At 37.6% G+C, this 15,382-nt stretch overlaps 1 protein-coding gene across 2 annotated transcripts in view; it reads right to left on the minus strand.

Moving 5' to 3' along the window:
• The window catches only part of IPO7 (importin 7), a 47,841-nt gene that overhangs the window by 28,174 nt on the left and 4,285 nt on the right, over positions 1–15,382 (minus strand). For both annotated transcript variants that reach the window (XM_067749946.1, XM_067749945.1), the window contains exons 2-4: positions 5,298–5,379; positions 2,144–2,297; positions 871–1,029 (exon numbers count right to left, since the gene is read on the minus strand). In XM_067749946.1, coding sequence (XP_067606047.1) covers positions 871–1,029; positions 2,144–2,297; positions 5,298–5,379 — 395 coding nt within the window. The remainder of the gene's footprint in view (positions 1–870; positions 1,030–2,143; positions 2,298–5,297; positions 5,380–15,382) is intronic.

Here is a 15,382-nt window from a genome sequence, read left to right on the forward strand (position 1 = left end):
TGGGACCCAAAAAGGGTATTGGAGGCTAACTACAAGTCCCAGAATTAGAGGGCTCACAATGGCATCTGTGTAGCTGTTAGGGCTGGAAATAAAGCCACCATCATGGTGTAAGTGTTCCTTCCTCATAATTTGCTAATATCAAAACTTTCAAGTGCCTACCAATTTCATTACTTTCACCACACACTTAAAAGAAAATCTCTGCAACATTTGGCTTACTACTTTTAGTGCTATACCTCAACTTCCAAGGTTAGATTTTTTTCTGATCCTTAAGCCCAGGTCTAAAATGATCCCTAAATCTTTCTTACTGATACCAATTACTTACATGAACTATAATTTGCTCAAGTATGCCAACACTGAAGCAAATGACTATGAATCCCTCAAACACAATGATTAAAAATGATCATATGAAATTCCAACATATTCTTCTTAAAAAATTAGAGGTAGGTTCTTGAAACTTCACAAGAACCCAAATTAAGATAAAAATTCAAAGAAAGGCAGAATAAAGAGCTCTAATGATCAATGTACTTTGACCCCCTTCACATCTTAAAACCTTATCTTTAGGCCTTTTATCACCACAAATTGAGGAGCCTATATTGAGAAGTTAGGGATAACTTGGGTTTTGAACAGGGAAACAGATCATGATTAAGAAAAAAGGGCACAAGGAGTTTCATAGTTGAATCAACAGAAGAGACTGCAGAATTAAAACAAGAATGCTATTTCAAAAGGAAGACACAATTAAAATCAACATGTAGTTCACTAACTTTAGTATATATACCAAATGAAATTTCAAGATGTTCAAACCAATTAGCTTAAATTTCCCAAGCCTTTTCTACTTCTCAAAACTCTACAGGAATTGAGAGAGATACTTACTCATAATTTTTCACAAGCTGATAGAGGCAAAGAAGAATTCCTAGCCAACATGCACTGTTATCAGACTGAAGGTAAAAGCCAATTTTGTCCACAATGGCAGTCCAGCGACTCGGATAATCATGCTTAATGATATGATGAATGCATGTAGTAAGCTGTACCCTAAAAGTCAAAAATAAACAATAAGGAGGAAGAAATGCTACCTCAAGTTTTGTTAACTCATATAAAGAAAAAGGCTGTTTAGACAAAAATAAGTCACTAAGCAAAAACTGTTACTACTGACTCAAAAGAAACCCAACAATGTTACAAATGCAAGTGATTTTATTTTTATTTTTCATCCCCATCATCAACTGACAGGTTTCATTTAGAACATCAACTATTCTCATTAAAAATTCTACAAAATCGGGCTTCCCTGGTGGTGCAGTGGTTGAGAGTCCACCTGCTGATGCAGGGGACACGGGTTCGTGCCCCAGTCTGGGAAGATCCCACATGCCGCAGAGCGGCTGGGCCCGTGAGCCATGGCCGCTGAGCCTGTGCGTCCGGAGCCTGTGCTCCGCAATGGGAGAGGCCACACAGTGAGAGGCCCGCGTATCGCAAAAAAAAAAATCTACAAAATCAAGGGTCAGGACAGGAACAAAGACGCAGATATAGAGAATGGACTTGAGGACACAGGGAGAGGGAAGGGTAAGCTGGGACAAAGTGAGAGAGTGGCATGGACTTATATATACTACCAAATGTAAGCTACTGGGAAGCAGCCGCATAACACAGGGAGATCAGCTTGGTGCTTTCTGACCACCTAGAGGGGTGGGATAGGGAGGGTGGGAGGGAGACGCAAGAGGGAGGAGATATGGGGATATATGTATACATATAGCTGATTGACTTTGTCATAAAGCAGAAACTAACACACCACTGTAAAGCAATTATACTCCAATAAAGATGTTAAAAAAAAATTCTACAAAATCATACACAACAAGCTTTCAAATATCAAGACTATACAATATAAAGTATATGACAGTATTCTATAACTTTCTATACCCTCTTTCATCTGATCATAGTATGTTTCACAAGTTTTACATGAAGTTTTGGTTTTTAATAAATATAAACTGTAGCAAGAAAATAAAACAAAAAAGAATTCCCCTGTAACTGCATTTGTTAAGTTTTGTGCCACAAAAAATGACAGATTTTTATGTTCTGAAAAGATCCCCTCTTCTGCATCCCTCCAAAGCCCGCAAATTATATATCTGCAACAAAGGTTAAGTTTAAAACATATACATACCTGATGAGCTCAGGAGAGTGGATAATGGCTTCTACAATATTTTCTCGAATACAATGTCGATCTTCTTCTGGAATAGTATAAGGGGATATATCCCCTGGTGCCGTTTCCCGATCAGGCCAATACTGTGTTATCATATTTTTCAAATAGATAACACCTAAAATATAGATCAATTTGACAAAAGAAAGTGAAAGCACTGTAAATATCCCTGTGTCTACACCTCAATTTATTTCTGTCAGACCAAACATTGCTAGGAAAGCTAACCTTTTAAAATCAAAATACTATACTCTATAATTTTAAAAGTTGATAAAACACAAGTTTAATGCTCAGCTACAGTAATCACCCACAAAGTTATTATTAAACATACAGTCTAAGAGAACTCTGCAAACTACAAACAAAATTGTTTTTACAACACATTTATACACAACACTTTTCATCCCTGTTTTCTGTAGGAAAGCTGTTTTACCAAATCCGCTTTCTAAATGAAGCCTCTAAAAACAAAACCACATACATATACCAAGTTTCTATAATTAATAACTCTGTTATACAGACTGAATGTATAACCCTAACCCCCTAACCAGAAACCCTAACCCCCAATGTGATGAGGGGATGAGGGCTTTAGTAGGGTGATCAGCTAATGAGGGCTCTGCCCTCACGAATGGGATTAATGCCCTTATAAGAGACCCTAGAGAGCTTCTTCCTCTTCTACCATGCGAGGGTCTATGAACCAGAAAGTAGGTCCTCGGAGACCAAATCTGCCAGTGCCTTAATTCTGGACTTCTCAGCCTCCAGAACTGTGATAAATAAATTTGTTGTTTATAAGCCATCCAGTCTATGGTATTCTGTTAGAGCAGCTCAAAGTGACTAGCACACACACAGGTTGTTATTTTTAATCATAGAAAAATTACAGTATATAAAGATTCTCAGTCAATAAATTTAAGTATTTCAATCATACACCACAATCATACCAATTCAAATTCGTGTTATTTTATGGGAGAATTCGCTATGTTCAAAAATTACAGACTACTACCTTCTGTCAGTTATCATACTGCCACCTTGCACATTGCTAGCTCCTTCTGTCAGTTATCATACTGCTAGCCTGCACATTGCTAGTTAACTCTAACTGAACTAGCTTGGTAATAATGCTTTTTATCCTGACCCCTCCACCCAAATGAGAGAGAAAGAGAATCCTCGAACACAAATGTACAGAATGTATAGGAAAGGGAAATTATTCAAAATTAATTTCTAAATTCTGCAAAACACTGATTCTTCTCTGATTAGTAATTAACACTTACCTGGAGTCTTGTACCTATTCAAACAAGGATAACTGATACAAATATGATTTTTATATTCTACTTTGGTTTATCCTGGAAATTAAAATAATACCCCATCTTACAGCATTTCAAAAAAGATTACAACTACATATTAAAATATCCTTCAACAAAAGCTTTAAGATAACCTACATCTACAGTCAAGAACACTGATTCAGCATGTGGGACTGACATATTTCAGATTAATACTATTTTATTCTTTAGTTCCAAAACAGAACAAAGATAAAAATTAAGACTTGATATAGCCCCTATGTCTTCCAGATATAGCCTCTGAGTATTTCTTTCCAACAAAATGCACAAAGGAAGTAAATATATATACTTATTTGTACACTTTTGATTCAGTATTTTTAAAAGTGTTTGCTTGAACAAAACACATAAACAGGTGAGAACTGCACTGAAAGAACCTCGTGATTCACAGTCTACTCCATCCAGAATGCCTGAGTTCTACTACAAAGACAGAATGAATGCATCTTTCAAAGTCTAGCAGATAAAACCACCATATACCATGTACTATAAAATATCATTCAATTATTACAAGGATGTAATAAATTTTAAAGTAATGATTATATTTTGAAAATTAGGACCAATTTCATAGTTTGGTTGCTTCTGGTTTTGTACATACTAATAAACAACTTTCTAGAATTTAATTTTGCTAATACACATAATCAAGTTTCTAATGTGTTAAGGTCCCTCCTAAATGCCAAATGCTTTCAACATCTTAGTAAAATTTTGAGATTTAAAGGCAAAGATTCTTATCTAAAAAAATAACTAAATGGGAAAATGTTAACTTCATTAGTAAAAAAGAACTGACAGTTAAAATAAACAAAGCGACCTTTTCCTATTTAACTAGAAAATTTTTTTAAAGATTTACTGCTGACCAGGGTTCAGCAAAATTACTGTATTTTATAGGCACAAAAAATGTCCCATTTTTGTGCTACTTATATACCAATTTAAAAAAATCATAAACAACTTACATTGATTCATTCATTTACTGAGTACCTGCAGTGTGTCAGGCAATACCTTAGGCACTGGGAATACAACTGTTAATCAAACAGACCTGAGATTAAATTCCAACAACTGAGAAATGGTTCACTGCATATGGCACATTATTGTAAATTATTTAGCCATTAAAACATAACTTTTAAGATAAACACTATGTAGAGAAAAGGAATGTGCTTACTATACATTAAATATCGTAAGCAAAAAAAATTCTTTTAATAAAACTGGTGTAGGGAAAAAGAACAGCAAGAAATAACCCCAGAATATAACTGGTTTTTCTAGACTAGTAAGGTTATTGGCACTTTATATTTCCTGTAAGAAATACATCTGCAAATAAATTAAACAACAAGCATTAAAGAGGTCAATTCCATTATTCTGCAGACTAACAGATGATATCAGGAGCAGTATGCCACATTTTCATAGACTCTGATACTGAGGGAATTACTCAATATTTTGTTGAAACTGGAACTAAGAAACAGTACCTTTTAAATGGTTAAAATAAAATAGTAAAAGCAAACAGCTGGAGGTTTGTATCTTAGAATCATCCATCATGGAAGAAAACAGGGAATATGGAGACTCTTTCAATAAACCCCATCAATTTCTCCTTCCAGCTTCTTTTTTAATTCAGTGAAATATCACATTCCTTTAAACTCTGTCACCAGATATCAAGGCACTTGTGGCAGTTTGTAGTAAACACAACGGAGCAAACCAATTTTCAGTGAAGAAAATCACTGAAGGGCCTTCCCAGGATACTTCTGCTACTCAACTATGAACCTTTGAAATGATATTATTTACACATATCCAAGAAAATAATTCAGGAAACTTGCCTGCCTGTCTCACAGGTAAATCCAGTTGTTCCGACATAGTAATCTGAAGCAGTGTTGAAACAAAATTCAGAGACTTGTGTGCCTACAAATAAAAAAATACATTTTAAATTTCTGCAAATAAATATTCTCAGTACTCTATTTCACTGCTTGGCTGGCACAAAAGGCTCTCCTCCACAAGTTGATTCCAGCCTTATTTCCTATCACTCACATATAAGGAACTCAAAAAATTCAGTAACCTAACTCCTAAAACTTTTGTTATGTTTGCATTTGCCTGTGTACCATTGCACTTCTGACCTACACTGGTGGCAGCAGCTCAAAAACAGTGTCTTTTGTGATACCTATTTCCTCAATTCAGTAATAATTTCTCCAGAGACATTCTATGAAGTGGCTAGACAAAAATTAAACAAGTAAAAATTAACAGCCTGAGGGGCGGTTTCCAAGGTGCTAATAACGTTTCTTTCTTTTTTAAAAAAATCATTTATTTATTTAATTATTATTTTGGGGGGAGGGGGCTGCGTTGGGTCTTTGTTGCTGCGCGCGGGCTTTCTCTAGTTGTGGCAAGCAGGGGCTACTCTGCGTTGCAGTGCGTGGGCTTCTCATTGCAGTGGCTTCTCTTGTTGCAGAGCACGGGCTCTAGAGCATAGGCTCAGTAGATGTGGCGCACAGGCTTAGTTGCTCCGAGGCATGTGGGATCTTCCCAGACCAGGGCTTGAACTCACCATGTCCCCTGTGTTGGCAGGCAGATTCTTAACCACTGCGCCACCAGGGAAGCCCGACGTTTTATTTCTTAACACGTCTGTTTTATAAAAGTGTGTCCAGTTTGTGAAAACTAATCAACTGTATCCTCACGATCACTTTTCTATATGCATATTTCAATAGGAAATTTAAATGAAGAGCTTTGAACATAAAAGTAGGATACAAACTATACGATAATTTAGCAAATATATTTACATGAATATACAATGCAACATATACAGAAAACAAGGAAATACACCAAAAATGCTAATAAGTTGTATCTGGGATGGTAAGATTATAGAGGAACTATTGTATATGTTATTTTCTATTATCCAAATTTTATGCTATGATCCTGGGTTACTTTCATTAACAGTATAAAAGTTATTTAATAATTCCTAAATATGCCATATTTGATTTTGATTTATTAATAAAGAACTGAAATCTCTTCTCATATGTGTTCTCATTCCCTCTCCCCCAATATAACCATTTCCTATAATGTTATCTCCTCCTTCCAGCCCAAGTTTTAGTATTTTTCTGCATGTGTTCACATGGACACTAGTGATTTTTATTTTAGTTTCTTCCTTACAGACTTTTTTTTTCATATCTTTATTGGAGTATAAATGCTTTACAATGTTGTATTAGTTTCTGTTGTACAACAAAGTGAATCAGCTATATGTATACATATCCCCATATCCCCTCATCCCTCTTAAGCCTCCCTCCCACCCTCCCTATCCCATCCCTCTAGGTCATCACAAAGCATTGAGTTGATCTCCCTGTGCTACTCAGCAGCTTCCCACTAGCCATCCATTTTACATTTGGTAGTGTATATATGTCAATGCTACTCTCATGCATTCTACAAACACATTCTTAGAAACAGAAAAATTTCCCTTTGGATATAAAAAAATGTCTTTCACATTAGACCCAGAGTGATACTTTGCTCGTTCAGTCACTCCAAAAATTATTTATTTAGGTGTTCTTGGTGCAAAACACTATGCTAGGAGCTGAAAATACAAGGTTGAACGAGACAATGAGTCTCCATGACCTCATGGAAACTTAACAGTGAAGGAAAACAAGACAAACAGGTTACTGCCATAAAGTATAATGGAAGAAACAGAAAACACTATGGAAGAATCAAAAGTAGAACCTCCTAACCCAGAAGTAATGCTTAAATTTAAGACCTGGACAGGAGCAGTTAGATGAAAGGGAGGAATTTACCCTTTCCCGTACTCCAAATAGATCTGAACACAGTTAACCATTATCACTTTCATGAAACACCCTTCCACCTACATAGTTCATACACCACTCTTCCTGGTATCTTCTCAGGCTCCTTTGCTTGCTTCTCATTCTATGTACAAATGCTAGAACGTGGTGCAAGAACTCAGTCACAGGCCATCTTTTCTGCTCCCTAGCTGATTTCATCCAACTCCTGTCTTTAAATACTATCTATAAATCAAATATGTCATTTCCAGTCCAGGACACTCTAACAGACCTATTTAACATCCCTACCTTCATTGTCTCATAGGATTCTCAGACTTACTATGTTCAAATCATTTTTTTCCCCTAAAAGCTGTGACTCTACTTCCTTGTACCACCTCTCCCAACCCTTGTCATCACCATCCTCACAGTTATTCATGTCTGAAAACTGAACGTGATCTTTAATACTTCCCTCTTTTTTACCCCAATACAATATATCAGGCCCTATCAATTCTACATACAAAATGCTTGTATAATTATTATGTCCACTTTCTCCATTCCCATTATCACCAACATAGTCCAAGTGACTATCATCTCTCTTGATGTAGCCATCTGCCCCCCCAACCATTCTCTATTTAGCAGCCAATAATCTTTAAAATTGTAAACTAATCCCCTTTAACCAAACCTTTTAACAATTTTCTACTCTATCTCCTAAAGTCTAAAAGGCCCTGTGTTATCTTGCTCCTGTCTATATCTTCAGCCTCATTTAAAGAAACCTTCTCGGGCCTTCCCTGGTGGTGCAGTGGTTAAGAATCCACCTGCCAATGCAGGGGACACGGGTTCGAGCCCGGGTTCAGGAAGATCCCACATGCCATGGAGCAACTAAGCCCATGCACCACAACTACTGAGCCTGTGCTATAGAGCCCGCGAGACACAACTACTGAAGCCCGCACGCCTAGAGCCCGTGCTCCACAACAAGAGAAGCCAATGCAATGAGAAGCCCTCGCACAACAAGGAAGACCCAAGGCAGCCATAAATAAATAAATAATAAAGAAACCTTTTCACCCCCCACTGCCCCACCTTAGCAGCCTTCTTTAGGTCCTTTCAACAATACACATTACCCCATTGCAGAGGCTTTGTACATGCTGTGACTTTCTACCTACAACACTTCTCTCCAGTGCTCCACCAGAGTTAACTGGTCCACAGCTTCACATTCTTTGGGTCTCAGTTTAAACATTTCCTTAGAGAAGCATTTCCTCACTGATCACACTAGGGCTAAGCAGGGCTCCCTATTACTCTCATAAGCTCCAAGGTATTTTTACTTCATAATACTTATTACATATTTGTAATTATTATATTTGTAGCTGGTTTTATGTCTGCCTCTCCTATTAGACTTTAAGCTCCACTGAGAATAAGGACTTTACTGTATACCCAGTTCCTCGTATGTTTGACATTCAAAATACTCAACAAATTTATTGAAAGAATAACAATGAATCAACAAAAAAAGGGGCTTTGGAAGCAGTTCTGATCACCTAGGGGCTGTGCAGAGTGAAAAAGCGTATTTATATTTTTAGACCGATGAGCCCACAAAGACCACTACTATGTCACTTTTTAGGCCATTAATATTAAAATAGGGGGCTTCCCTGGTGGCGCAGTGGTTGAGAGTCCGCCTACTGATGCAGGGGACACAGGTTCGTGCCCTGGTCCAGGAAGATCCCACATGCCGCGGAGCAGCTGGGCCCGTGAGGCATGGCCGCTGAGCCTGTGCGTCCGGAGCCTGTGCTCCGCAACGGGAGAGGCCACAACAGTGAGAGGCCCGCGTACCGCAAAAAAAAAAAAAAAATTACAGTAGGTATCTTGTCTCCCGCATCAAATTGTGAACTCCTGGAATGAACTGCTAGAATCAGACAGTTATAAACATAAGTGATGTCACTTCCTACATTTTTAACTCTTGAGCAAGTTTGATTCAGCAAATCTAACTCTTAATTACCAAGTCAGTATAACAAAATCTACTTCACAGGATAGCTCTAAGGAATAAACACGGAAAGTATTTTGGCAAATATCAAGACATAACAAATGGGGAGTTCCCTGGTGGCCTGGTGGTTAGGATTCCGAGCTTTCACTACCATGGCCCGAGTTCAATCCCTGGTCGGGGAACTGAGATCCCACAAGCCGCGCAGTGTGGAAACACACACACACAAACACAAAGAATTAGTACAAGTGGACAAGACAATCCTACCACAAAACAATATATGCAATACACCAAAGCACTGGTCAAGATGGGGGAAAAAATGGAACACAGTGCTGGTAGACGTATAAAACGGTACAACCATTTTGGAAAACCGGCAGTATCTGACATGCACCTATCTTATAACCTAGCAATTTCCCCCTTATATATCCAAGAGAAATAAGTGCTTATGTTCACAATAATACCTGTCCATTAACAAGTGAATGTATAAACAAACTGTGGTACAATTCATACAATGAAATACTATACAATAAATTAAAAAAATAAAACCAACCTACAGAATCAAGCAATAATACAGATCTCAAAAATATGTTGAGAAAGAAGCCAGACTGTATCACATACTATGTGATTCTATTAATGTGAAGTTTAACGACAGGCAAATCCAAGTTATAGTTAACAGAAGTCAGAAAAATGATAACCTGAAGACGAGTCTGAAGAGAAAATTCTAGGCCAATGGAAATGTTTTATCTATCTTATCTATCTTCCTACCTACCTACCTATCTTAATCTAGATGGTGGTACCTAGGTAAAAGCTGACTGAGCTGTACATATTTTTGAGCTCTGTGTTATATGTAAATTAACCCTCAATTAAAAGAAAAAGCCAACAACACTACTTTTACTTGAACATTCACAGCATTATTCATAAAAAAGTAGAAACAACCCAGATGTCCATCAACTGATGAATGGATAAGCAAAATGTGGCATATCCATACATTCATGTAACGTTATTCAGTAATAAAAGGAATGAAGTACTGACACTTGGTACAACATGTGTCAACCTTAAAAACATTATGCTGCGTGAAAGAAGCCAGTCACAAAAGACTACAGATGGTATGGTTTCATATATATCAAATGTCCAGAACAGGCAAATCTATGAGCAAAAAGTAGCCTAGAGGGCTTCCCTGGTAGCGCAGTGGTTGAGAGTCCGCCTGCCGATGCGGGGACACGGGTTCGTGCCCCTGTCCAGGAACATCCCACATGCCGCGGAGCGGCTGGGCCCGTGAGCCACGGCAACGGGAGAGGCCCGCGTACCGCAAAAAAAAAAAAAATGTAGCCTAGGACTGGAGGTGTAGGGCGGAATTAAGAGTAACTACTTAATGGTATGGGGTTTCCTTTAGGGGTGATAAAAATGTTCTAAAGTTTGTAGTGATGGATGCATAACTGTGAATACACTAAAAATCACTGAACTGGATACTAAAGTGGCTAAAATCAATAAATTTATTTTAAAAAATCAACAAAACTAAACACTGAAAACAAGCACTTAGTTTATTACCCTATTATTTTAGGTCACTTTGAATGCCTTCATAAACAAACCAGCATAAATCCAAAAAGTACAACTGACCAAAAAAACAAAAAAAAGTTACTTTCAGACAACAGAGCTAGACTAATGGTAAGAAAGAAAGGATATTTCTGTCAGCAGGAATAGCACAAGCAATCTCAACCTGGGACATCTATCTATTGGCCTCATCCAGCTGAAATCCCTAGTGCAGGTAGCCTTGTATTCTCCCTAAGAAGGTAACAAATGGACTTAAATTAGTACTAAATATTAAAAATCAGGTTCTCAAGAAAATTGAGACAGAAAGTAGGTTCGTAATCACTTAAGACTGGGATGGGGATTAAATACAAACTGCAAAGAGGCATCTTACTGGAATAATGGAAATGTTCCAAAACTGGATTGTGGTAATAGTATTATCTACCAAAAATCACTGATTCCACTTAAAACAGGTAAAGTTTACGATATGTAAATTATACCCCAATAAAGTTTAAAAATGGGAAAAAACCCCCATGGATCTGTACAATTATAAAACACAGGACAAATAAAGATATACACTAACTATACAAGTTAGGAAAAAACTCTTTCAAGCATTGGGTAATCTCTAACAACTTTCTGGCATTCTTGGATATAGCAAACTATCACATATTTAGAAGAATTCCTATCACATGTTAACTATTACTATATTTATTAACTATCATAAATTTAAAGGTCTTCATGTTTTACACTATAAAAAATAAATTTAAGTAAAAATATCACTAGCATCAATTTTTATCACAAAGTTTGGCAAACACTGATTAGGCTTGAGAAGATGCTACAATAAATCTTTTATTAGTCAAAGTATCTGGCTTCTAGCAGTCAGAGAACCAGGAGAAATTAAGCAACAAATGGGTCATTATATATCATTAAGTAGAGCTAGAACTGCTAATACTCAGGTTTAAAAGCTGCTCACCATAACACAAAACTACCTTTCCAGACAACTTCTTACCTTCTCATGATCTGTCATCATGCCAAATAATTCAACGTTCATCCTTAACCCACCTCATCAAAATTCTTCAATAGCCCCAACTCCATCTCCATCTCCTTTAACTCCACTCCACTTACTAGTACTTACAACATGCCAGATACGACAGAGATAAAAGATCACCACTCTAAAGTAGGTTGGGAAATTAATTCTAATTAGACTGACAGGTAAGTATTTTAGTTAGACCCTAAAGGATTTAAACCCACAGAGATAGAGAGAAAAGATTTTTAAAAGGAAAAGAAGTATGGGTTATGTTAAAGAGATTAGTAGAAATATGAAAGAAAACAGTGGAAGACAAAAATGAATAGGTAGAGACTTCCCTGGTGGCGCAGTGCTTAAGAATCCGCTTGCCAATGCAGGGGACACGGGTTCTAGCCCTGGTCTGGGAAGATCCACATGTCACGGAGAAACTAAGCCCGTGCACCACAAATACTGAGCCTGTGCTCTAGAGCCCATGAGCCACAACTACTGAGCCTGTGAGCCTCAACTACTGAAGCCCGTGTGCCTAGAGCCCGTGCTCTGCAACAAGAGAAGCCACCGCAATGAAAAGCCCGCGCACCGCAACAAAGAGTAGCCCCTGCTCGCCACAACTAAAGAAAGCCTGCGAGCAGCAACAGAGACCCAATGCAGCAAAAAATAAAAATAAATAAATCTATAAAAATTATTCTTTAAAAAATGAATAGGTATATTGTGACCACATCAAGATCCATTAAGTGTGCACTTTTTTTGCAAGTTTTTACATGATCAGATCTATGCTGCAGGAAGAATAAGGTCCTGAAGCAGTATGAAGAATATAATTCTAGGATAGATGACTATTAAAACATTACAAGGGCTTCACTGGTGGCGCAGTGGTTGAGAGGCCGCCTGTCGATGCAGGGGACGCGGGTTCGTGCCCCGGTCCGGGATGATCCCACATGCCGCGGAGCGGCTGGGCCCATGAGCCATGGCCACTGAGCCTGTGCGTCTGGAGCCTGTGCTCCGCAACGGGAGAGGCCACAACAGTGAGAGGCCCGCGTACCATAAAAGAAAAAAAAAAATTACAAGTAGAAAATTATTATTACAACAGGTAATAATAGGCCTGAAAAACTTCTACTCCACAGGTAGCTCCCCTTACTCCCCAAAGTAAGTCAAACTACAAAAGAAAAAAAAAACGAAATACATATCACATAAACAAATTTCCCCTGACCCTACTACCTTTTTAACCTACAAACTTATTCCTACCCCCTTACTAGCATTTCACTCACTAACCCTGTAATCAGAAATTTTCTCCAAGGTTGCCAATATTTTTAAAGCTCCCCTCCCCGCCCCCACCAAACTCATTTTGCTTTAACTTCCCTCATTTAGAAATATCAACAACGCTTTCTTTTTCTAACAGCTTTTTTACTTATTACAAAAGGAATTCATGTTCACTGGTAGAAAATTTATGAAATTTATTTATGGAACAAGGAAACTAAACCTACAACCAATCTTCTTACTTGAAATTCCTTTTCTTGGCGCCCTTTGGCTTTTCTGCACAATTCTCCCATCTCCTTTTCCCTATGTTTCTCAATGTCCCCAAAATGGGCATGGCCCAAAGGGTATGCAGCCCTCTAGGCCACCCCACACCTCTGGATCACACTCCCTTCCTCTCAATTCACCTGCAGAAGAAAAATCACTTTTCCATTACTGCTTTCTCTCCTAAACTTCAGTTCCACATTCCCAATTGCCTACTAGACATTTTCTCCTTGGTGTTTCCAGCTCCTCGAACCAGACAGACTGTAGTCATGCTTTCTCCAATATCAATTTCCCTTCTAGACCCACATTTTCCAATGTAATCACCTAATGTCAATATCTTTTAAAGCTTACTTTAAGACGTAACTTTTTATTAATTCTCACCATTTTGTAATGTAACCAAACAGACCTTCAATTAGTTACTGTACTTTACATCATTTATAAGGAAGAGAGGCGCTTAAGGGCACTATGACATCAGAGTTTACATAAAATGAATACAATCAGGTAATTTCAAGAGCCAAGGAATTTCTACCCTCTGCTTTACTAGAGAAGTTGACAAAGGCAATTACTGTATCTATTTTACCTACATGAAATATGAGGCATAGTGAGGTTAAGGCAGTGTAGTGGTAAAACCGGGACCAGGCTGAGGCTCCTCACTGTGTCCTCCTGCCTTTCATTAAATTGCGGTAATGCTTTCCAACTAAGGAGTTTTTAAAAAACTTCTTAATTATAAATTACTTAGCAACCAAAAAAAAAAAAAAAAGCACCCACTTTAAATCAAGCTCATCGTTAACATGCCACTGACAGAAACAGTAAGTAAAATAATGCATGCATCTATTTCTGAAAAAGAAAATTGTTTTCTTACAAATATTAATATGGTGTTATCTTTCTTTCAGATCTTTAACATGCTCTGTCACTGAATAACTTCCTGTCTAACAATCCAAGAATCCAGGAACTTTCCCTCTCCAAAATTCAGAACAGGATCTACTTCATGATATTCCTAATTAAAGAATGTTAACCTGCTCAGACTACAAACTATTCTATCTTCCAAAAACATACACCATAACCTCATAAATATTTGCTGAATTTCTAGACTTGCTAAATTGTCCTATAAATGTGCCGTCATTTTGCACTTTTCCAGACCTAAGATTTTCACTGATTAAACATTTCATAAGCCTTTAATAAAATAAAATCAAATTAACCAATTATAAATAATCACTTTCGGTTGTAATAGTAACCATCTGTGAAGACAGCAGATGTTACTTAGGTAGTTCGTGAATTTTAAAGATAAACAAAATATCAAGAAACTTATCAAAGCTATGTCCTCTTACTTTTTTTCACATAAAGCACGTGAAAAAGCAGCATTTCTGCCTACATAAGCATTTTACAGCAATTAAGCTTAGGAACTGAGGGTTTAAAAGAGATTTAAATGAGATTTATGGTTAGGAAAAATTTCAGTTTAAGGAGGTAAGAGGTTAACAGGAGGGGTGAGCAGCATGAGTAAAGGTTTGCATATAGAAAGGCTTCCACTGAAGAACACTGGCAGCTAAAGCAGGAAGAGAGCAGCGATATTGTTCTCTGTTATAATAATCTGCCAAAACCCTCCAGACATTATTTTCTTTATCTTACAAATGAAAAAAACAAGTATTTCTGAGTGTGTGTGTGCGCGCGCGCGTACAGATAGGAAAAGACAGTCTTTGTATTCAAGAGCAAATAGTCTGGAATATAAGAAACAATGTTGAATGAATACCAAATGCACATATTTTAGATTAGCTAAACAAATTTTTAAAAATTGCACTTCTAGATATACTAGAATATACAGTATAGAATTTAAATGAGAAGTGACAGATGTCTGTAACACAAACCTACTTTAACAATTCAAAGATGAGTATTCTTAACATTCTTAACATTATTCAAGGGCTTCCCTGGTGGCGCAGTGGTTAAGAATCCGCCTGCCAATGCACGGGACACGGGTTCAAGCCCTGGTCCGGGAGGATACCACATGTCGCGGAGCAACTAAGCCCATGTGCCACAACTACTGAGCCTGCGCTCTAGAGCCCACGTGCCACAACTACTGAAGCCCGAGTGCCTAGAGCCTGTGCTCCGCAACAAGAGAAGCCA

The sequence above is a fragment of the Pseudorca crassidens genome, chromosome 9 (genome assembly GCF_039906515.1).
Source record: "Pseudorca crassidens isolate mPseCra1 chromosome 9, mPseCra1.hap1, whole genome shotgun sequence".
Taxonomy (NCBI): Eukaryota; Metazoa; Chordata; class Mammalia; order Artiodactyla; family Delphinidae; genus Pseudorca; species Pseudorca crassidens.